Raw genomic sequence first — 22,032 nt, 5'->3', positions numbered from 1 at the left:
AGTAAGCAGGGGGGGGGGGGGGGGGGGGGACCCTGAACCGGTTGCGAGCCAATCGCAGGGCGCACATAGAAGTCAGTCCACATGTGTGGGTATTCATTTTACAAATTATTGATCAATAAAAACATGCAAGTAAAAAATGGCACTCTCTCTTTTTGATCATGCTGTTACTATGGCGCGTTTGGGGTCTCCTGAAAAGTGATCCTTTTGGAGGCCGAAGAATCCCCCCCCCCCCCCCGCCCCCGATGCCAGAGTTACATATTTGCATTTGATTTTTTTATTTTGCTTTAGTTTACCTCTGTATTTGATTTTTTTTTTTTTAGTTTGCTTTGCTTTACTCTTCTGTTAGCAGCCGGGTCCAACTGCAAATGAGTAGTTGCCTTGCCTGCATAAAGGTTAAATAAATAAATGTACAACACTACCTTGAGATACAAGTAGCGCCGAGATACAAGTCAACACAAAAATGTTCTTTTGTTTTTTGTTTTTTTTTGGTGGGGGTTTGGAGGGGGCTGGGGAGTGAAGGCCGGAACGGATTAATGGCCTTTCCATTCATTCCAATGGCGAAAGATGATTTGGTTTGAGTTAAGAATGTGGTTACAAAATGAATTAAACTCATAGGCAGGACGAGAACGGGTTCTGTACGTTTGTTTCATTGGTTTGTCAGTTCCCGTATGGAAGCATGCCTATTTTGAAATCATACAACTTCATTATTTGGTTTGAAAGCAACCGCTATTGGTGTTTCGTAATGCCGTAATGGCTCAGTACAATATGGCAAATCCGACCATGCTAGCTTTTCCCTCGTACGCAGACTACCTCGGCGGTTAGTATTCCTCCATTTTTTTTTTTAAATAAACACACCACAGAAACCATGAGAGCAGATCGGATTACCGCTCAACTTCAGGGCATCTGACAATAAAGGGCCAATTAATCTCCCCTGCGGTGGTGACGAGTACAGCTGGGAGGCGTAGGAAGGGTTCAAAAGTGCACAGCGCTTCCTAAACTCCCTCCTGTAAGAAGGTAATTGGGAAGTCGTGACCCGAGGATGCTGCAGCCTTCCAAGAAGTCAGAAGCCATCAGGTATTTATAGGAGCTTAATGGCGGTGTCTAGGTGTAGCCCCGGTCTAGCACTCTGATCCCGCCTCTGTTGCGCCGTGACTCACGACGGGAATAATTTATGCCTTTGAGGAGGATTTCCCCCCCCCCCCCCCCCAATACCGCCGCATATAGTCCAGGTTTGATACGCGGTCCCAAGAGGTTGCTTTGCTTTTTAGTTGGACATACAACCTCCAAGCCATCTCCCACGCAAACAGCCAAGCAACAGCACTTCATTTCATTTCATTTCGTCAGCAGCTTACCGACAATTACGTGCTGCCCCCCCCCCACACCACCACCACCCTTCAAATTCTCCACCACATCAGAAAGAGAATCTGTTTATGTTGAAGCCAACGTTTTGCTCGTGGTTAATGCTCTTTCGCAGTGCTGCTCAAAGGAAATCGCCCATTCGGAGTAAAAGGCTGAAACGGTCGGACACAACGGCAAACGGACTTGTTCAAATTAGCCTCGTGATGCTAAGACCATCTCTGAAATGTCCCTTTTCAAAACACAATCCGACTAAAAGAAATTCTTGGAACCCATCGGGTTTCTCTTTCAAGAAGATGGATGGAAAACAATCCCAAGATATTTCATACCAAGAAGGCTCGTTGCATTACAAACTTTTGACAGTGCTTCCGTGTGAAAGCATTTTCACTTCCTGTTTGTCTGGACCCTCCAGCCGCCGCATGTGACCACGCGCCGGCCACTCACGCCTTAGGCCAGCCTGCTTTAAACGCCTTAGCTAATCCCCCCGCCATGATTACCTGCAGCGGGGGCCCCTCGTCTGGACCATGGACTGGAATAGCCCGCCACCAACACTCCTTTTCCAACCCCTTCATTTGCCGTCACATAAATAGCAAGTCGCTTAAAGATCAAGAAGTCGGGCCTGTGCGGGTCAAGAAGTTACGTGCGGCGTAGTAGGACCGAAGTCTACCTGGAGATGTGCCTTAGCGCGGTTCATTTTAATGGGGCAGGATTAAAGTGTCAGTCAGGTGCGTGTTGTCCCTGCTATCGAGCGGTGGGTTTAGCCGTTATGCAACACACAACAAGTTTCATCCAGAAAAGCAAACCCCCCCCCTCCGAGGGGGCGGGTGTTAAATGAATGGACACGGTACGATTGTACTGTTTGCATTCCACGCCTAGAAGATGTCGTAATGGGACGACGTGACAGCTCCATGTGATAAATTTAGCAATGGGCATATGAATACACGTTCAATAATGAGATTAGCGAGGAGAGGAGGCGGCCGGCGCCAAATCCCGCTTTATAGCCGAGGATATCCTCCCAACCCACATATCATGTCAAGTATTTGACAGGAATGCCAACAGCCCCGACAATGCGCCCACAGACCGGCCTTGGCCGCGCACGTTTCTCACGCATCGCCACGGAAAGGCGACTCCATTCACATGCAAATGTGACAAGAAAGCGAGCGAGGTTACCCCCCCCCCCCCCCCCGAGATCGCCGCTCGGGAAGGTGAGCGATCTTTCGGCGGCCCTTCCCTCTCGTCTGCTCAAACGGTCACGGGTGAGGAGCGACCGGGCAGGCACTGGCTGATAACACGGGCGTATGTTCGGGGGTGGGGGGTGGGGGGGGGTCGTTACTCTACGCTCCCGGCCAGATAGGCTGCGGTGTGCATGCTCAGTTCTCATCATCCTTTTGAATATTTACCCACTGTGGGCAGATGACCTCGTGACCCCCACCCCCCCCACCCCCTCCCCCTATTACAAGTGCGGACTCTCATTCGCTTCAAGAGGCCAACATAAAAGCAGCTACTCCAACGGTGATACGTGCAACACCTCCATTAACTTGACGTGTGTATCACTGTCACAAAGAGAGGTAGAGTCCAAAGGCCTCTCGGTGTCGTCTGCACTAAATGGACCTCGTGGGACTAATTAGTGGGCACCAAGGTAACAGTTTGTCTACCTTAGCGAGGCAAAAGAGGACATGTTCCAAATGCATCAGGTGCAGGGAAGTCGTACACGAGGGGCACCTGAAACGCTGGGCCCCGTTAATCTGAGTTTGAAAGTTATTGTTTAATTCTGAACACAGCCATGTCCCCATTTAAAAGAGGGTGTGCACACTTATGCAACGGTTACTTTGCTTCTTTCTTTTTCTTGAACTTTCCCCTCTCAATTTCGCGACTTGTCAGGATTTGTTGTGATCTCAGTTTTGTGTACCACAATAACAGAGGTGTTTGGGGGGGGGGTTAGTCCACTTTATGCCCCCCCCCCCCAAAAAAACTTTTTAATAGTCGTTTTATTGACTGTTTTAATTGTGTTAAAGAAAAATACATTTCTTCACAGCATCTTGCCATTGGTTGCCTATAATTGATTTTTTTTTCCAGCTTGGGATGCACCTGCCCCCCCCCAAAAAAAATATCTATGTGCTAGAACCTACCCCCTAAAAGTACTGACATACTTCTGTAGTTTGGTACCCTTGGCACTTTGATGTCGAGACCTTTGATTCCTAGACACGTTTTTCTTCCCGGAAGTTGTTTTATTTAATTCGTGCGAATTCTCTATCAGGGGACCCCCCCAGAAAAAAAAACATTGTCCGACAATCAGCATCCAGACTCAAGCATGTGGTATAAAAGCGGATGTTTCATGCACTGCTACCTGCCTGCCAGGCTCGCTACACCCGCACGCCGCAAGTGGCGACTCTCCACTCTCAAGTCAATCAGCCGTCGGTAATCAATTAGGATGATCGGCAGCCTGAATGAACCGCGACGAGCTCACGCGTGGTTGCCGTCCGCGGCGTGAGCTCCACTCGCACCGCCCCATCTCGCGTTGCTCGCTCGGCGTACAGCCTAAACAAAGGCTTTGGCGAACCGTGCGTGCGCATCCGCTCCCAAGTGTGCGTGGCGCCTTTACCTTCCATCCCGCCGAGCTGTTGCTGTCGCCTTTATCCTTGAAATAGGGCACGAAGCGGACCATCCAGTCGTAGATCTGCGACAGGGTCAGCCTCTTGTCCGGGGTGCTCTCGATGGCGCGGGTGATGAGGTCCGCGTACGACTGGTTCCCCCACGCGTTCCGCCGCGACGACTTGGCTTTGCGCAGCGGTCCGCTGGCGTCCAGGCACGGGTGCGCGGCGCCGGCCGGTGCCGGGGCGCCGGCCGGATGCTTGAGCTCGCCCGGCGCGCCGCCAGCCAGCAGCCCGGCTCGGCACGCCGGTACGTCTTCCGGCTCCACCTTGATGCCGGCCAACGGAAGCCCCCCGCTGACCTCGTGGAAATCCTCCGGGCAGGGCAGCGGCCAGGTGCACGAGCGAGGCCGGCTTTGCGGTTCGAAATCCGAATCAACCTGATGAGCGTCCAGTTCGTCGTCCTCCATCATCAACATTTGCGTGCCTGGTGGGAGAAATCAAAGCTGCGGGGCTGGCGTGGCGTGGAGTCGGCGATACATCCACGTTATTTATTTAATTTTATTTTATTTTTTGGGAGGGGGGCAGGAGGGGTCCTCCGCACCGTGCGCGTCTCGCTGGATCACTTCACGCCGAAAATGCTCACGCGGCTCTTCAACTTACGGCGTGGATCAACGAGGGAGGGGGGGTCGGCGGCATAGACGGATCATGATGAATCGAATCACAGCAGCGGGCGCATCATCGCGTGTAAAGACAGCAGCAGCAATAAAAGTAACAACACCTTTTCGTCCATTTTTAGCCGAAAAAAAAAAAACCTCCCAATGAAACGTCCCCTTTTTTGATCAGCAGCGCGTCGAAGATGCCGGCATCGATTCTCCTCCGGCGGTGGCGGCGGCAGCAACAGATGATATTCGAGATGCGTGCGCAGCTTTAACGGTCGATAAATCCACCGAGGAGACACCGGGAAGGTACGGAGAAAGGCAGGGAAGGATCACCCGGGGGAGGGAGGACGGGTGGGGGGTGGGGGGGCGAGGCGTGATTGTAGCGTGAATTATTCAATCTTTCCGTTGAAGCAAGTCGGCGGGCGTACCGGCGTCTGCAATTCGAATAAAGAGGCGTGACGAAGCGGTGGATTTCCAGGCAACAACAACGAGAAGAAGAAGAAAAAGAAAAAAAGGAAAACAGGCGTCCACTTGTCAGCTCTCATGAAAAAAAAAGACCAAAAAAATGTCAATGAAATGCACTCCTCGCGCTCAGCACGTCGTCCGCATATGAATGCGAGGAGGTGACGCGCGCGCCGTGGCAGTGGAGTGCCAGGCAAAGAGATGCTGTCAATTGTGGAGTGCGCTCAGGAAATCAATACACTCCCCCATCGTGATCGCATTGAGACCCCCCCAACTCTCCCCTCCTTCTCTCTCTCTCTCTCTCCTCCAATTTGAGGCTCCACAATCCTTCAATCAAAAAAAAAAAAAAAAAAAAGAAACGCCTGGTGAGTGAGTGTTCGTTCTGGCGCGGCGTCGCTTTGTGTGTGCCAGATTCCACGCCCAGCCGTGAGAAAAAAAAAATATTATATACACGAGAGGTGGAATTTGGTCACAATTCCACTCATGCGTGCACGAGTAAATGCGCGCGGGGGCGTGGGGGGTGGGGTGGGGGGGTGGACACCACAATGCTGTGAGGGGATTTGCGCCATGTGCGTGACTGCAAGCGTACTGTGTCCAGGCTGAGTGTGGAGCGTCCAAATGTCCCCCCCCCCCCCCACCCCCCGCCCCACACACACACAGGGGACTGGAGAGCGCGCAGGTTTCACCTCTGCTGATTATTTGGCGTCTATACCCCAGCGAGTGTAATTTTCGATGGCGATTAGACAGATTTAACTCCGATTAAAGAAGATTAGGTAACCCTAGATTTTTAATCCGGAGGAAGTGAGGTGAAATGGGGTCTTTAACCAAATTAAATGCTCACGACACACGCCATGGGTGAGGAAATAAAACGGTTGATCGGAGATCCACTGGCGATGGATCTCGATCTGTGTGCCTTGCCCCCCCCCCCCCCCTCCTAGACCACCCCTTCAGCTACAGGTGCTCCAAATAGAACCCATAACAAAAACAAACCATAATTCGGAATACGAACGCTATTCTAATTGTGGCTCGAATACCGCTCCGTAGCTTTGTACCTTTAAATCAGAATCAGAAAGATTGGTCCGGGGCTATTTTGCAGTCTGCCGCGCATTTCACGCAGACTCACACCTGTTATGTTGGTGCTCGCTACAAGGAAGCCGATTACTTATTCATGATCTTTACAGCAAGACCCATTTTCGCACATACGCACCCGAAGACGCGTGCACACTCACGCCACAATGTAATGTACGATTATTTCGCTCGTAGTTTATATGATCACGTTTTTTTTTTTTTGGAAGTCAGAATTTTGGATGCGGTTCCGGTTATCCACAACAGCAACGATCATTTTTATGCTCCATTGTGATGCTCAACAACTTTCGGATGTTGTGCGGGATGCGCCAAGAATCTCGGTCGATGTCGTTCACGATGCTGATGACACTAAAACACTTCATATTGAGGCACTAAATTACTAACGCACGCGCGCGTCACTTTGCGGAGGAACCCAAACATATTACGTTTCATCTGACGATTAGCCCGCCGCTTCGGTGGCCCAAAAAAAAACGTGCCTTCAAATGAAGCTGCAGTAATAAACTAACCACCAGAGGGTGCTAGAACCGCACAAATGGAAAATAACTTATAACGTCTTCTAACTTTTAATATCGTGACATGACGACGATATCGCGGGGGTACTGCCGAGTTGACATTAGGTTACAGTGCCACCTGTTGGCTTGGAGTGCACTTAAATGACCGTCGACGTGTTTTCATTTGAGCTAACTCGGTCGGAGAATCTTTGGAATCGTTGGAATGGACCTCCTTGAATGTTTTTGTATCTCGTCTCCCTGCGCAAATCGGGCCTGGAACTTGCAACGAGAGGACAGAGGCTGGAGTCGTGGCGTCGCATTGTGCGTGAGAGTGGGAGCAGCTGCGGCCGTGCCTCCTACAGCACATTTGAGCTGATGCGGAGCATTTTTACGGAGGGCCGCGCTAGCCGCATCAGAACCATTGTTTTGCGTGTGCGAGAGCAAGTCTGCCAATGTGCCTTCTGCATGCAAAGCAGGCACAACACTCTGAGCACATATCATGCCGGACCCACATTTGAGCCAGTACGCTCGATATTTCCCGATGTGACCTCAAGGTCGGCTACGCTGCCTGCATCGTTTGACCAAAAGGGACCGAGCCGAGTTGCCTCGTTCCGACGGGTCAGAATGAGTGACGATAGGCGAAAATCTGGTCAGAGTCAAGCGAGTGAGTCAGAAAGCGAGACGGCCAAAGCCGTGAGAGGTTTTTTTTTTTTTTTTTAAACGACATTGTCCCCATACCAGACATTCCACAACCATTGTGGCTGGCTGCACTGCGGCTGATCCTGGAACAGCGCGTTCCTCGCGGTAGTAATCACCTCGCCCGGCCGCAAGCGAGGAAGCTGCAGCATCAACCAGGCGCAGCTTTTGAGCCTGTCAATTAGCACCCTGGAATTCTTTTTTGCAAAAGGCTCAGGGACATATTTTTCCTCCCGGCCTCCAAAAACAAAACTAAAACCCCCCTCAAAAAAAAAACTAAAGCCCACCCTGGTTTCTTTGACTTCAGCGGCCCCTCACAACCTCACTATGTTGTGTAATATCTGCAAAGCTACCCATTGGGATCGCAATAAAAGGACGCTGAAGAAACCACAAGATCACTCTGGGGAGTTTGATGCGTGTCGAGAAACCGAAGACCACCCCCCACCCCCCTCCCTTTTCTTTCCCATGGTGGTTTCTCCCTTTCCCAGCACACAGGCCGCACACTCTTAACAAGCATATGGGCTCGCAATGACACAGGAAGGAGACGGCTCCAATCCAGGCCAACAGTTGGAGACGTTCCTTCGAAGGTGAAGCTGGATTTCAGCCCCCCTGGCGGCGCTGGCCCCACGCCGCCCGACTTAAAGACTTTCTGCCCCGAGCATGATCCCCCGAGCCTTCGACGTGGACGTCTTGTCATGCGCGCTGCCAACTTGGCATATTTAGCCTCGGAGACGACAACGACGATGGCTGCCAAGAGTTTTAATTAAGACCGCGATGAAACGGAAAAAAACAAAACAAAAAAGGCACACGCAGGTAATGACTCCTCTGCTTGTTTCTTCGATCTCACAAAATGTGATTAATTATCACTAGCTGCCTTGGCCAATTAATTACATTTAATAGGTAAATGCCCGAGGAACGGGAAAAAAAAATGGCGTTCCAAGGGAGTCCATCCAAACCCTCTCATTGCCATCCTGGCCAGCCTATTTGGCGAAAGCTTACAAATTTAAACAGATGGAGCTCATCGGATTGCAGATGTGGATTATCAAAATGACATTGTTCAACAATATGACATGTATGATCATTCGCTAACTTCAGTTCGACGTTGACAACTAGAACAAAAATGAAACGAATCAATCCGACTCAGTTATGATGACATCAAAATGCATACGCATTCTAAATAAAACCTGTGCTCCGCCTCCAAAATCTCTCCATCAGCTGCGTGTTTATTATGTCAGTTACCCGAATGAAAAATACTTTTCACTCATTCATTCATTCATTCATTCGTTCATTCACCTAACCGCTTGATCCTCACTAGGGTCGCGGTGGGTGCTGGAGCCTATCCGGGCAGTAGGCTGGGGACACCCTGAATCGGTTGCCAGCCAATCGCAGGGCACACAGAGTCAAACCACCATCCATGCTCACATTCACACCTAGGGACAATTCAGAGCGTCCAATCAGCCTGCCATGCATGTTTTTGGAATGTGGGAGGAAACCGGAGCACCCGGAGAAAACCCACGCAGGCCCGGGGAGAACATGCAAACTCCACACAGGGAGCTGGAATCGAACCCGGTACCTCTGCACTGTGAAGCCGACGTGCTAACCACTGGACTACCGGGCCGCCAACTTTTCACTCGATGATCCCAAACATTCTGATTTTCCCATGTAGTTTTGGTTCACAAGAAACCACCACAATATCAACACCTCAAAGGGCAAACCCCTGGGACGTGCGTGGTATTAATCCTCAAGAGCCGATCGAGCCTCGTCAATATTGTGACGCCGTGCGAATTGAGAGAGGGCCACTCAAGAGTCAGAGTTCCTCCAAATAAAGCATGCGGCACATATTGCCTCTGGCAGGCAGTTGAAGGCCTCACTTGTGCACGTCAATGGTTGGCTGCGTCCACGAAAGCCGAGTAGGCCCGACGCCAAGACACTGATTAGCCCGGCAAGGCCTCCAATCTCCCGGCGATGCGGAGCGGAGGTGCAGTGGGAGTACGGCTCATCACCAAAGAGCACTGTGCTAAACACAACTTGAAGTGGAAGAAAGCCAGGAAACTGTAGAGTACCCATGCCGGACATAGAAAGCCTTGGGCAAGGAGGCATCTGCCTCTTTAATGCATAATTCAGGCCGAGCTGAAACATCGCGCTTTGGTCCCTCCTCAGCTTGTTGGAAAACATCCACCAGATGATCTGGAATCACCGGCCGTCATCTTGACGCAGTAGCCACATCATTAGGGACAGCTGCGCAAAGATCGGTACAAAAGCTTGATGAACTACACTGATCGCCGACTTATTGAGGCTAATGGGGACCCGGGACCACCCGCGAAAAACGAAAATCCGCTAAGTAGGGTTTGAGTAACCCACGTGATAAGACATCAAGGAGGTTGCTGGGCGGGGCTGCACAGCCAATCAGCTCACGGCCAATCAAGTCAAGTCAAGTCAAGTCAACAGTATTTATAGAGCACTTTCGAACAGCCATCGCTGCATACAAAGTGCTGTACATGGAGCGATTTAACATGCACAATAAACAGTAAGACGAATCGGTAATAAAGGCGGTAGAAAGCACCAAGCAGTAAAATCAAGAACAAATCTAATCTGTCATTGGTCGACATCACGCTGGGAAACGATCAAGTACAGCCATATATACAATACCCAAAAAGTAGTTTATCATGCCAAAGAGACCGGCTTGGTCCTGTTTGTAGACTAAATAAGTTAAGATAACCCTAAGACAATAAAAAGCGGGAGATGAACAAAATGTGTCCAGAGCTGTTCCGAGATTTTAATGGATTGTGCCCAAGTAAGACGACTCTGCTTGATTCCTAGTCTGTCCTGGGTTTTCAAGTTTGTCTTAAGGGTCTGCGTGCCTGAGAGATTGTGGTTGACCTCCAACTTCCTGTGTTTTTCAACCATTATCAATTCTGTATCGTTACTGTATTTGTTCCAGAATGATACCGCACCACAAGTGATATCAACTCATTCAGTACCAGCCAATTCTGGACCAAGTCTGAAAAGACGTTTAAAAACGTCTTTGGGAGTGAATGAGTAAGTAACATTATTCCAGTGTACCGGATGTGACAAAAAAGGTGGGATGATTGTCAAGGAAGACGATTGTCACAGAGCGAGAATAATGGTCAGAATGGTTCGGACATCTTCAACGCAGTTCACCGGCGATTCCCATTTTGAATCACCGCAAAACTGGGGACCCTCGTGAAAACTAGTCAATTAACCAACCACACCCAGTGCGCAACATTTCAGTTGCATTAAAATAAAGACAAACTACTTACCCAATCAAGAAAGGTGTGCGCTGCGCAATACTGCGACCTAGTGGGGGGAAAAAATCATGTTTATGTTAGCATCCATTTGGAGCAAATAATTAGCGTATGCAAATAATATTTCAATGCCATCGCCATATTGCACTGAGCAGCCATGTCGAGGTAAGTTCCATTTTGGGTTCTAAGACTGTCGTTACGCGCAAAGAACACAACGTAAGAGACAAATTCACTTGTGGAATTAATCCCTAAGGGTTAGATGTCAAACATGTTGGTTTGAACTGCCAATTTTTAAAAAAAGGCAATTTTATTACAGTTAATGTACAATGAAATCCTTTCTCTGCATTAAACACATTTGCGAGTAACATTAGCTCAATTTACCTGTCTATACATTTATTTTGATTGCCTTAGTTTGTAGAAGTGTAGAGCTGAAGCGCAACCGACAGAAATTTTTCGTCACATGGAGAAAACATTGGGCTCCAAACGAAGAAGAGTGCTTGCATTGCATCGCGTTAAATTGGCGTCAAGTCGCTAATTTGGCGCCCCCGTGATTGCATATGCAAAAGATGTAAGTGCAGCGACTGTGCGTACCGGCCACACCGTCCCACGTTTCCACCTCAGCAAATTTTCTCTCATCACCTGTGATTTGCAGCTAGGTCAACTCGTACGGACAGACGTCGGCCCCGAATGCCCCCCCCCCCCCCCCCCCGCACCCCGCATGACACGCAAAGGCGGTCGCCTTACATGGCAAATGCATCTTCCTGGACGGATATAATCAGAGGCACTCATGTCTTATTGGCCGCATTATTATGTCAACTGACAGGATGTGCATTAGTTACTTCAGTCGCCGCGCTGCAGATTGGCCATAATGTTGACACACTGGCGGAGAGGCCAATTTGGAGCACAGCGTGAAGTGGGAAGAACCTGAGGCAGATGCGAAGCTTTCATGTGTAATAGTCCCAGCTCAAGTTCCCATGAAAGAGGCACTAATGGGTTAACAGTGCAATGAGCTGGAGAGGGGGAGGGAAAATCAATGCTTTTGTGGAGGGGAAGAAAGAGAGCCTTTCACAGGTCTATGTATCATTAAGCAATTGAGAAAGCTAATTAGTGTGTGTGTGGGGGGGTGGCAGATCTCACAGCTAATTATTTCCATGGCAACCAAACCTCCTGTACATAATCTGCGGTGGTGAGAAAAGCAGAGCAATTAGGAGGCCAGCCGCATTGAGGAGCAACAGTGACCCCTAGTGTACAAGGAGTGGCATGTCCATTATACTTATATACAGTATGTATTTTTAAAAAAAGTAGCTGTAGTAAGAAATTAGCAATATGTCATTATGTTTCATTGTTGCTCGAGTATGCAGGTTGTGTATTTCGGACCTGGGCCTTCGTTTGGGACTTACCCGGCTTGTGACAAAGACGTCACAATTTTAAAAACCATCAAAACAGAATACAACTTACACGAAAACATGACTTAAACATTTTTTTTTAAATACAGTAAATGATAATGACCAAAGACACCAACCATTTATAAAAGGTTTTGTTGATTTCTTTATGCCAGCAAAGTTCAGGATTGGGCAGATCAATAAAAAAAAAAGTTATCCCGTTAGATGGCAGAAGGTACTGTAAACATTTGGGTCCAGCCAAGCGATGGCTTCCGGTGAGTGTATTCAAATAAACAGGCCCATATTTCACACCGAGTATGCAGTGTCAAGATGATCGTTATTTCAGTATTTTTCTTTGGTGGCCATGAGATGTGAATGGTTTCAAATTGGTGCCTTGACTCAAAGACGGTTGGGGAAGCACTGCCTTAGTGGGAACTACGGCCTCTCATCTATAAACTGTCAATCTGTCCGTCAATGTCTCTGTTTGCTGGGATCAATTTTCTCCAGGTGAACTAGAGGTTTGAGCTGTTCCGCAAAACTGCGCATGTCCTCCGACACGGTGTCCTGGCCGGCGGGCGCCAAAACGCTCAGCTCTACCAAGTAAGACAGCGACAGCCGCTCCGTGTTGTCCGTGTTCCCCGGGACCAGGATTCGCGACAGTTTGCTGACCACCACTTTCATGGCGCCTTTGCGGAAAATGTGCCCGTTGGCCACAAACTCGTGGTCCATGCGGAAGCCCATCTCGTTGAGGAACTCGGGCAAACTGTGCGAGGCGGCCACGTCCACGCAGTTGCGCACCAGTGCGTGGCGGCTCTTGTCGCCCACCTCCGGCTGCCCCAGGTAGCGCAGGTGCCACGGGGCGGCAGGCTGGGAAAGCGAGCGACGGGCACGCAGGATGAAAGGGTTACCTTGCTGGCCTTTCAGCAGATAAACCAACTCGTGGTCAGTGAAGGTGGAAGGTTCCATGTTGTCGCAAAGGCCTCGCAGGCGATGCAAAAGGCTTTCCAGGGCCTGGTCCAACACACTTCCTGAAGCCATACGCAATGTGATGTGGTGAGATAAGGGCTGGGAGAGGTTAGTGATCAATTGCAGGTCAATCATGGTGATTGGCTGTGAGTGCATTCGCTCGATCCAATATGATGGAAATGCATGTGACAGCGACCTTTGCGCAAAATGGATTTTTTATTTTATCCGTGAAACACAAAACATATTGGTTTATAACGCGTGCTGTTGCTCTACTTCACTTTTAGAATCGGATGCCATGAAAAAAAAATATTGGGATTATTTTTTTTTTCTGAGACACAACACCGAGACCTATTATGAATAGGTGTGCATCTAGCTTTATTCATGAAAAAAAAATATTGGGATTATTTTTTTTTTCTGAGACACAACACCGAGACCTATTATGAATAGGTGTGCATCTAGCTTTATTCGACAATAGCTAAATTTATTACACTTACTTAATCCCCCAAAAATGAATAAATACAATCTTCTGTGTCAAACATGGCCTTATATGGGTCTTCTGTTTTGGAAGGCCTTTAAGTACTCTTGTCCCAAGTTACTGAGTTCAAATACTGTTTGCTGCTGCCTTCAGCTTGTCCACGGTGCTTCTGTTTTTTTTTGCTTTATGTGTTAGGAGTGGGAAAATATCTCAAGAAAAAAGTATACACAATATTTTAAGAATTAAAAACAATGCTTAAATAACGGTTCATAGTGGCTCATATTCAACTCGCACAGTTTGAAGGCATTCGAAGCCATGTGTGCTTCGTGTAATGTTGGCAACAGTGAGAGATCTTTGTTTACCGCTCAAAACAACCCATTACCCATTATTGAGTGTATTTCTCCTCTTCATGAAGTATTATGCATACATTATGTTTCTACCTCAAGTGATTTCCTCTGACGGGGAATGCATCTTACCTTGTAAAAGGTACTCCATCATGTTGATGGTGCCGCCGGTAACGGGCATCACAGTGACTGGAGGAGCCTCCATATCGCTTCAGCAACTGTAAACTAGAACAACGATTTGCACTTCACCTCAACTCAATGATCGTGCAAAGCTAGCGGGGAAAAAATAAACACCGATGGGTCACCTTTGATTTCCAGAAGTTCCAGCAGCCGTAGGTTCACAGGCAAAGACAGCCTCAGCAGGAAACACCGAGGAGCCAAGAGGCCTCGCGGTCGTCTAATATAACGCCTAAACAGCAGTGCTAGCTACCAAGGAATGTCAGTGTGTTTATGAGTTAACTAATACAAGTTACGTTTGTTAATCAAAGGTACATAAGTAGCGACTTGTTAATCACAACATGGAGGCACCAGAAACACATTAACGGAGCTAGAGAAGGAAAACACGGCTCTGTTCACGATGTGTAGCGGTGTAAGCTAGCAAGCTAACTAGCCGCTAGTTAAATTGTCGGAACCGTGGTTAAAACTCGCTTCATTACGCCACGAGCGAAACAACGCATTTGTCTGGGACGCCACACAAGACAGTTGACCAACTTGTGTTTCTTCGCTCCCGCTCCTACTTTTGCTGTGCTCTTCTTCTTCTTATTTGACGATTGGCAAACACCGCCAACTAGTGGTAAGGAGTACATCGCTACGTTTTTTTATTGCTTACTGTATTGTATAATTACTAATTACTGTACTAAATACTCAGATATAGCATTTTAACTACATTGACTAGTCATCGTGTATGTTAATAATTGTTTATTTTTAGTATTTAAAAATATAATATTCGAATTTGCAATGAGGTTCACAGCATTCTATCTGATTTCGGGATCGAGTTTCTATTTCTTTTTATATTCTTTCAACGTTCCTCTTGTTGCCAGGTTATTCCTTGGATGTCAGTTTATGTTGTAGCACTTTTCGCAGCAATCGCTATTTTCTCTACTCGATTCAGCTTGTTGAGTGCAGCTGATTATTTCAACAATAAAGTGTGTAGTACAACGTTTTTTTAATCGTAATCTCGTTTTATTTTGCAAAAGTGCCTTCCACTTTCCTGACTTAGCCCATTTCTTTACTTAATAACTTACCACCTCTGCATTTGATATTTTCCCCCTTCATTTTGTGCAACTCTTTGACAAACTGCCGCCACCTAGTGGAACAAGTCAAGAAACGCGCGGCAGTGCGTGACTGGGCGTGATTTACAGCACAAGTTACACAGCCATGTTATCAATGGTGACACTTATACAACAAACATTCATGTAAGGTTAAGGAAAGCGAACAATGGAGTCGGCTTCGAGTGAATTATTGATCTATGCCCACCCCGCCCATCGTGGTGTGAGCTCCATTGACGTCACGTCTACTGGCGAGCAAGTTAGTCAAAAAAAATATTTGCGCATGTTAGTTGTTTAACCTAGTGGCCTTTTTTTCCTTTCTTGTCCTCCCGGAGCGGTTGCCCTTGCCGTAATATGTCGCTTAGCGAGTCTTTCGGGTACTTGCCGTCGTCCTGGTTCGGGTTTGTGCAGCACTCGTTCGCTCTGCTGTGCCTGGTCGCCGTCGTCTACAAAGTCGTCGTGCTCCTGATTCAGAGGAGGGATGCCTTGCGAAACTTTAAGGCGTTCACGGGACCGCCGGGCCACTGGTTCTTTGGGCATGTCCTGCAGGTGAGAAACATTCAAACTTGCTGAGGTCATTTCTGTTTGCAATGCTTGGTGACCTTGACGTCGCGTGCGTCTGAAATGCGTTTGCACGCACGACACTTGTTGCTCAGGCATGTTGCCTCGCTCTCTTACAGTTAAAACAAGATGGGACTGACTTGGACCGGATGGTCAAATGGGGGGAGCAGTACCCCTATGCCTTCCCTCTGTGGTTTGGTCCCTGTGTCTGTTACATGAACATCCACCATCCAGATTATGTGAAAAGCATCCTGACATCAACAGGTCTCGAATCTATTTTTATTTTCTATTGTCGCACGCCCACGACACCTGTGAGAATAAGCGGATTCGAAAATGGATGGATGGATGGATGGATGAGAGCGGACGTCTGCAAGCTAGACATTCTCCGATGGCTTTAAACACGATCAGAAACACCAAATGTGATCCCCTAAATGTTAACATTTTTCTTCTCTGACATTGTAATGATAGTAATTTGGTTGAATAAACTAGAATAGTTGATAAAATCAAGTACAATCAAGGAACGTGTGCTACTGAATCTGACGCCACTTGGTTTTTTTGTTTTGTTTTCTCATTTACCTTACAGAGCCAAAAGATGATTATGCTTACAAATTCATCAAGACCTGGATTGGTAAGACCGACTTTTTTCCCCCATGCTGCCCGATGTGGCAAAAGTAATGATATAATACATCTTTGTTGATGTAGTGCTTTTAGAACAGCGGCAGTACCTGTTTACACCTGCAGGGGGTTTAATGGGGATAAAAACTTCTCCGTATGCAAAATAATCCATTTTGAACGTGCATGGCGTTTATATTGAGAAGAAAGCACTAGCTAGCGTCGGCAGAACATTTATGCTTTCAAAAAAGTTTGCTTAACGTTGTGAATTCACTTCCCCAAAAAAATGCTAAAATGGTAAAAACAACTGGAAAAAAATACATCTCACCTGGATATGTTTCTTCAGAAAGGGTGAGGATTATTATTTTTTTTTTTTAAACGCCAGCCGTTGATGGTTATGACACTTGCATTTGCTAAATACCTTCCAAAGTGATTCTGGGCTTCCACCCCACATTGCATCCTCAGGTGACGGCCTGCTGGTTTCTCACGGTCAGAAATGGTTCCGCCACAGAAGGCTCCTGACTCCGGGTTTCCATTACGACGTGCTGAAATCACACCTAAAATTAATGTCGGAGTCAGCTAAAACCATGTTGGTAAGTACCTACACCTTGACATGTACGTCACAGACCAAAAAAAGTGGAATTCAAATGTTCTATGAGACGCACTTACATTCAAATATCCACACAAATCTCATAGACTGGTTTGAAATTATACCAAAAATGTCATTCGCATCAAAATAAGGTAAAAACTAATATAAAATAACTCGACCCACAGTAAATGTCAATTAATATTTGATTATTGATTCCCTTGGGGGGGAAAATGTAAAATATCACAGCTGTGTACTGTCCTCACTCCTATTACTTAATATTGACCCCGCTTTGTGTTTATAACTCTCCAATAACAACTTGTTGCGGTTGAGTACAGACTAAACTCATTTACCGTATTTGTACAATGAAGGTCATATAAGATCATCTCTTCTCATTTATTTTTTTTAACCTATCCTGTTTTTGAGTTCTTTCTGGAAAAACCACAAGATTTTGCCAGAACACCATCCAATAGAAAGCAGAGGGCGGCCATTTTGCCACTTGTCGTCGACTGAAAATGACATCACGGGAGCGGACGGGTTCCACTTGTGATCGTCACATGACCAAACCCAGAAAATTCATGAGCACTGACGGTCGTTTGCTGAGCACTTAGGCACTGTGAAGACATTTTGAGTCGCCAACAAGTGGCTGTACGATGCAAAATGGCCGCCCCCTGAGATGGAAAACGACCTTGGTGGATTTTTCAGTTGAATTCATGTCCCACAAAGCAAGACTTTGGCACATTTGGTGCCAATGAACTATGTTGAGGTAAATAAAGGCTTCTACAAGACAGGCCAAAGCCCTGCCTGTTACAAAAGTAGTGTTTTGACGCATCTTATTCTATATCCTGGCCTTTTCAGAGGATGCATCAATTGCTTCATTTTATTTTATTTTTTTGTGGTAGTGTGTCAGGATTAGGAGACGAGGTTTGGTTGCGATTGAGTCACCAACTCTCTATTACACTGAAAAGTATTTCAGCATTAAAAGCCGAAATTGAAGCAAAAGTCAAGTTGAACGCCGAATATGACATGTGGACTCGCTAGGACAAATGGGAGCGTTATTCCAGCAGCGGCGAGTCCTTCGAGCTGTTTGAACACGTCAGCCTGATGACACTGGACACCCTCATGAAGTGCGCGTTCAGTCGCAACAGCAACTGTCAAACCGAGAGGTCAGCCCGCGCCGGCCGCGCTCGTCTGCGCATCCCCCCCGCCCAACCTAAACACTTTGCTTTCTGCTTTCAGTGGAACCAACGAGTACATCAAATCGGTGTACCAGCTCACCGATTTGATCAACCTTCGCTTTCGGACCTTTCCTTACCACAACGACCTCGTTTACTATCTGAGTCCACACGGCTTCAGGCACAGGAGAGCCTGCAAGGTGGCTCATAGTCATACAGGTAAAAGCTCCGCGTCCCATATTACGATGGGCGGGGGTCGGCGTGTCGTCGTCAAGTCCGATCTTCTGTCTTTGTCTTTTCAAAGAGGAAGTGATAAGGAAGAGAAAAGAAGCCCTGAAGGAAGAGAAGGAGCCGGAGCGTATCCGGACTAAAAGGACGTTGGACTTTCTAGACATTCTGCTCTTGGCAAGAGTAAGTTTCGTAACTTGAAATTTCTTTCTTAACTCATTCACTCCCAAAGACGTTTTTAAACGTCTTTTCGGACTTGGTCCCGAATTGGCTGGTTCTGAATGAGTTAACAGGAGGCAATATATCCCTCTTGAGATGTTTCGTAACTTGAAAAGAGACGTTCGTAAGTAGAGGTACCACTATAGTGAATTGTTGTCTTATCTTAATAGCAAATTTCGATTGCTTGCCATGCTAGCAAGTGATTTGTTGTTTTTTTTTTAATGTCCAATCGTCAAGGATGAGAACAAGCAGGGGCTTTCGGATGAAGACATCCGAGCCGAGGTGGACACCTTCATGTTTGAAGGCCACGACACCACCGCCAGTGGCATCTCCTTCATCCTCCACACCCTCGCCTGCCACCCGGAACACCAGAACAAGTGCCGGGAGGAGATCGCCCAAGTCCTGGACGGCAAAGACAACATGGAGTGGTAACATATTTACACGGAGAGAGCGGCGTCGTCTTTTGTTATAAGAGTGAAGAGTTTGATGATTAACCAGGACGGTGTTTGCCAGGGAGGATCTGAGCAAGATGCCGTACACCACCATGTGCATCAAAGAATCGCTGCGGCTGTTCCCGCCTGTGCCGGGAATGGCGCGAAAACTCACCAAACCCATCACTTTTGTGGATGGAAGGACTATGCCGGCAGGTCAGCCGTGTCTCAATGGACATAAAAACATTTTTTATTTATTTTTTATTATTATTATTATTATTTTTACGTTTCAAATTCTGATGCAAATTGGACCTCGCACCCGATGTCATCTAGCCCTGTTAGGCTAAGCAGCACAGAAAACAAGCGGCTGAAAAATGCCGCGTTTGTTTTTTGTTTTTTTAAAACTTTTTTGTAGGTTCTCTCGTCGGGACGAGTGTGTATGCGCTCCACAGGAATGCCACAGTCTGGGAAAACCCAAATGTAAGTAAGGCTTATGATGAAGACATTTGAACTCGTTCGCTGCCCAAGTGTACACTTGTCCATTACAATTTTTTTTTTCAAAAGCGTAATACTACTCCACTGCAAATTTCAAGCATGGAAAGCACTTCACTGATGCACGACCACCACGAGATGATATTTATGCTGCCTCCTTTGAGATGTCCGCTTGACAATGTCCGCTGGCGCTTGAAATTGTCAATATGCTACAAAATGGCTAGCCGCCAATGAGTTGAACAACCGTACTTTAGCCACCAACGAAACAAAATTTAAAAGACGAGACTACTTAAGTGGTTGAGAAGACACAATGGTTAGAAAAAAAGAGCCTAAGAATGGCAAAAAAAGGAAAGAAAAGTTACTAAGAAAAATGGCGCGCCAAAGGCGTCTTCCATTCTATGTTAGCATTAAGCTAGCCAGCCGTTGTAAGCTACATTTGGTTGTTTGAGCAATATCTTCTCCTATTTTGTTTTTTTCCGTCATGTACATGGAAAAACGTGTGACTTTCGCTGAGAAAAGACAGGGATGGCAATTTTCAATCAGCCGTTTTAGTTCATAAATTGATCATTTTTGTGAATCGTCTAAATCCGTTGAGAAAATGTTAGGGCGGGGGTCAGGTACCTTATCGTCGAGTTTTCACGAGCTCTCCCGATCAGTCTTTACATCTTCCGTTTATAAACAGCCCTGCGATTGGACGTGTATGATGTCTTACTTGTTGTGATTGGTCACCCCGTCCAGGCCATGACCCTTTCCGCTTTTTTCATCACTAGCCATTGCCATCCCTGAAAAGAAGCAATACTAATCTCAACAGGCATCACATTTTGAATCACGCCGTCACTGGAGTCTTCCAAACCCCCCCCCCCCCCACCCCCCTCCACAAACAGTCACATTTTTGTCTTTTCATGTCATCGCAGATGTTTGACCCACTTCGCTTCCTGCCGGAGAACTCTTCCGAAAGGTCACCGCATGCTTTTGTGCCCTTCTCTGCTGGCCCCAGGTCAGTTTGCGTGATGCGGTGCAAATCCTCAAGGCGGGGAGGCTTCTCTTTTTTTGCCCCACCTATTTACCAAACACATAAATGCGGACAGATTTACTTGGAGGGGTCAACAACTACATCTTCATCCATTGTTTCCCTACCATCTGAAAGCTATTATTTTTTTACTAAAAAAAAGGTACTTATTCAGAGTTTGGCTGGTCCTGCAACTTTAGGAGTCATTTGACTTGTATATACGAAGGGAAAAAAAGTTGTGTCAGGCTGGCCAAGTGGTATCTGTGTCGTAGTGAGTATTATTGTCGAATCCAAGTACAAAAGCACAGTATCGTAAAAGTGTACTCAAAAATAGAACAGTTGGACAAATACATAGAGAAGAGCATAGAATGGTCTAATGGTTTGCCCGCTAGAGCTCTTGTCTTGCCAGAACAATTTATAAAATGAATCAAATTGTGATTTAAAAAAAAAAAAGTTTTTCAGCCCCAAATGGATCTTATTCCACAGATGTGTGTATTCCCATCCTTGTAGGAACTGCATCGGTCAGAACTTTGCCATGAACGAGCTGAAAGTGGTGGTGGCTTTAACTCTGAGGAGGTACCAGCTGATGGAGGACCCCACGAGGAAGCCCAAGATCATTCCTCGACTGGTGCTTCGCTCGCTCAACGGCATCCACATAAGGATCAAAGCTCTGGATACCTGAGTCCGTCTTGTCAGTGATATTTTAGTCCTTATATTCACCACTATGGCTGCAGAATTGTACCCCCCCCCCCCCCACCACGTCTTGTTTTTAACAAACAACAATAACGGCCAGTAAAGACAAATACGATTCTGAATAATAATGTAGGACATTTATTTGGGATATGAATAAGAAAACCTTTAAATTACACTGCCACTGGTGTGAACATTTTAAATTTCAGCTAACGTGGTTACTGAGTGGCCAAGTAAGTTCAATGGTCGCCTGACAGGTGGTCAATGTTTACCAAACATGAGTTGGAAATTTCTTTCCACATGAGACGCGTCGCCAGTTTTGAATTCAGGAAAGTAAAACCGTCACATTTATCATGATTTGGCAGAAATCCAAAGTTAACACCATATGCTTGTGCGGACTTTCAAATGATGTCAATTTGTAGTAGGGCTGTCGCTACTGAAAAATGTAATTTCATGACATGTTCTTCTATTAAATTGAGAAAGCTTCTTTTGATTTATTTCAGTTTAAATGTCCTTAAATCTTTTGTTGGTAACTGTGTTGAAATGTTGGCAATGTATCTTCTTCCAGTAATTTTAAAAAGCTGTTTTTGCTTTGCCTTTTAATGTTGTCAGCCGATCAATGTGTCAAAACATTTCAGTGTTGTGCTCTTGGTTGTGTGAAGCCCATTGAGATGTCTTGTGTATGTAATGTGCTAAAAAAAAAAGTTGCCTGCCTTCCTTTCATGAAATCAGAGAATTACTGTTGAGACAAATCACCACTGAAGGTTATTACAGTATCAACAAATCAAAATAATATCAAATGTACTTTTTAGAATTAAAATCAGTCTTGAGTTATTGTTATTATTTTTGAATGAACACCTTTGGTCATGACAATGGAACTTGGAGAGCATTGTGTAAAAAGTTGCTCTGAATCTGAGGCGAAGTGCTGAGGACCCCTGATGGACGATTTAAATACTACATTGGCAAAAAAAATATTCCACCGTC

The 22,032-nt window shown here is 46.6% G+C and overlaps 3 protein-coding genes across 6 annotated transcripts in view; 1 reads left to right on the top strand and 2 right to left on the bottom strand.

Moving 5' to 3' along the window:
• The window catches only part of LOC127600477 (forkhead box protein O3-like), a 55,056-nt gene extending 49,538 nt beyond the window's left edge, over nucleotides 1-5,518 (bottom strand). The window contains exon 1 of the mRNA XM_052065072.1: nucleotides 3,959-5,518. Coding sequence (XP_051921032.1) covers nucleotides 3,959-4,426 — 468 coding nt within the window. The 5' untranslated portion in view covers nucleotides 4,427-5,518. The remainder of the gene's footprint in view (nucleotides 1-3,958) is intronic.
• Nucleotides 5,519-12,115: 6,597 nt separating this feature from the next.
• On the bottom strand, nucleotides 12,116-15,566 carry med18 (mediator of RNA polymerase II transcription, subunit 18 homolog (yeast)). 4 transcript variants are annotated; one of them, XM_052065333.1, is made up of 3 exons: nucleotides 15,431-15,566; nucleotides 13,910-14,002; nucleotides 12,116-13,020 (listed from the first exon to the last, which is right to left on the bottom strand). In XM_052065333.1, the coding sequence occupies exons 2-3, from the start codon at nucleotides 13,980-13,982 to the stop codon at nucleotides 12,464-12,466; spliced, it is 630 nt and encodes a 209-aa protein (XP_051921293.1). In that variant the 5' UTR covers nucleotides 13,983-14,002; nucleotides 15,431-15,566; the 3' UTR covers nucleotides 12,116-12,463. The 4 variants fall into 4 exon arrangements, with proteins under 4 accessions (XP_051921293.1, XP_051921292.1, XP_051921291.1 ...); XM_052065332.1 differs by having other exon boundaries at nucleotides 15,022-15,505; XM_052065331.1 differs by lacking the exon at nucleotides 15,431-15,566 and adding an exon at nucleotides 14,083-15,109.
• On the top strand, nucleotides 15,400-21,776 carry LOC127600522 (cytochrome P450 4B1-like). The gene is made up of 12 exons (XM_052065161.1): nucleotides 15,400-15,594; nucleotides 15,726-15,870; nucleotides 16,190-16,234; nucleotides 16,684-16,811; nucleotides 17,846-17,970; nucleotides 18,044-18,198; nucleotides 18,284-18,390; nucleotides 18,664-18,854; nucleotides 18,940-19,073; nucleotides 19,273-19,337; nucleotides 20,264-20,346; nucleotides 20,869-21,776. Exons 1-12 carry the CDS (start codon nucleotides 15,400-15,402, stop codon nucleotides 21,038-21,040), a joined length of 1,545 nt encoding a protein of 514 aa, XP_051921121.1. The 3' UTR covers nucleotides 21,041-21,776.
• The last annotated feature ends 256 nt before the right edge of the window (nucleotides 21,777-22,032 follow it).

The sequence above is a fragment of the Hippocampus zosterae genome, chromosome 5, assembly GCF_025434085.1.
Source record: "Hippocampus zosterae strain Florida chromosome 5, ASM2543408v3, whole genome shotgun sequence".
Lineage (NCBI taxonomy): Eukaryota > Metazoa > Chordata > Actinopteri > Syngnathiformes > Syngnathidae > Hippocampus > Hippocampus zosterae.
Note: the sequence above shows the minus strand (reverse complement) of the source record. Positions and strands in the feature narration are given on the sequence as shown.

What these genes read in the sequence shown, in the direction of transcription:
- med18 (XM_052065333.1), bottom strand. Translation starts at nt 13,982, where the DNA reads ATGGAGGCTCCTCCAGTCACTGTGATGCCCGTTACCGGCGGCACCATC. An exon ending in GATGGAGTACCTTTTACAAG is followed by an intron (nt 13,021 to 13,909) that starts GTAAGATGCATT and finishes GTATGGCTTCAG; the next exon opens with GAAGTGTGTTGGACCAGGCC.
- LOC127600522 (XM_052065161.1), top strand. Translation starts at nt 15,400, where the DNA reads ATGTCGCTTAGCGAGTCTTTCGGGTACTTGCCGTCGTCCTGGTTCGGG. An exon ending in TCTTTGGGCATGTCCTGCAG is followed by an intron (nt 15,595 to 15,725) that starts GTGAGAAACATT and finishes GCTCTCTTACAG; the next exon opens with TTAAAACAAGATGGGACTGA. An exon ending in AGTCAGCTAAAACCATGTTG is followed by an intron (nt 16,812 to 17,845) that starts GTAAGTACCTAC and finishes TGGACTCGCTAG; the next exon opens with GACAAATGGGAGCGTTATTC.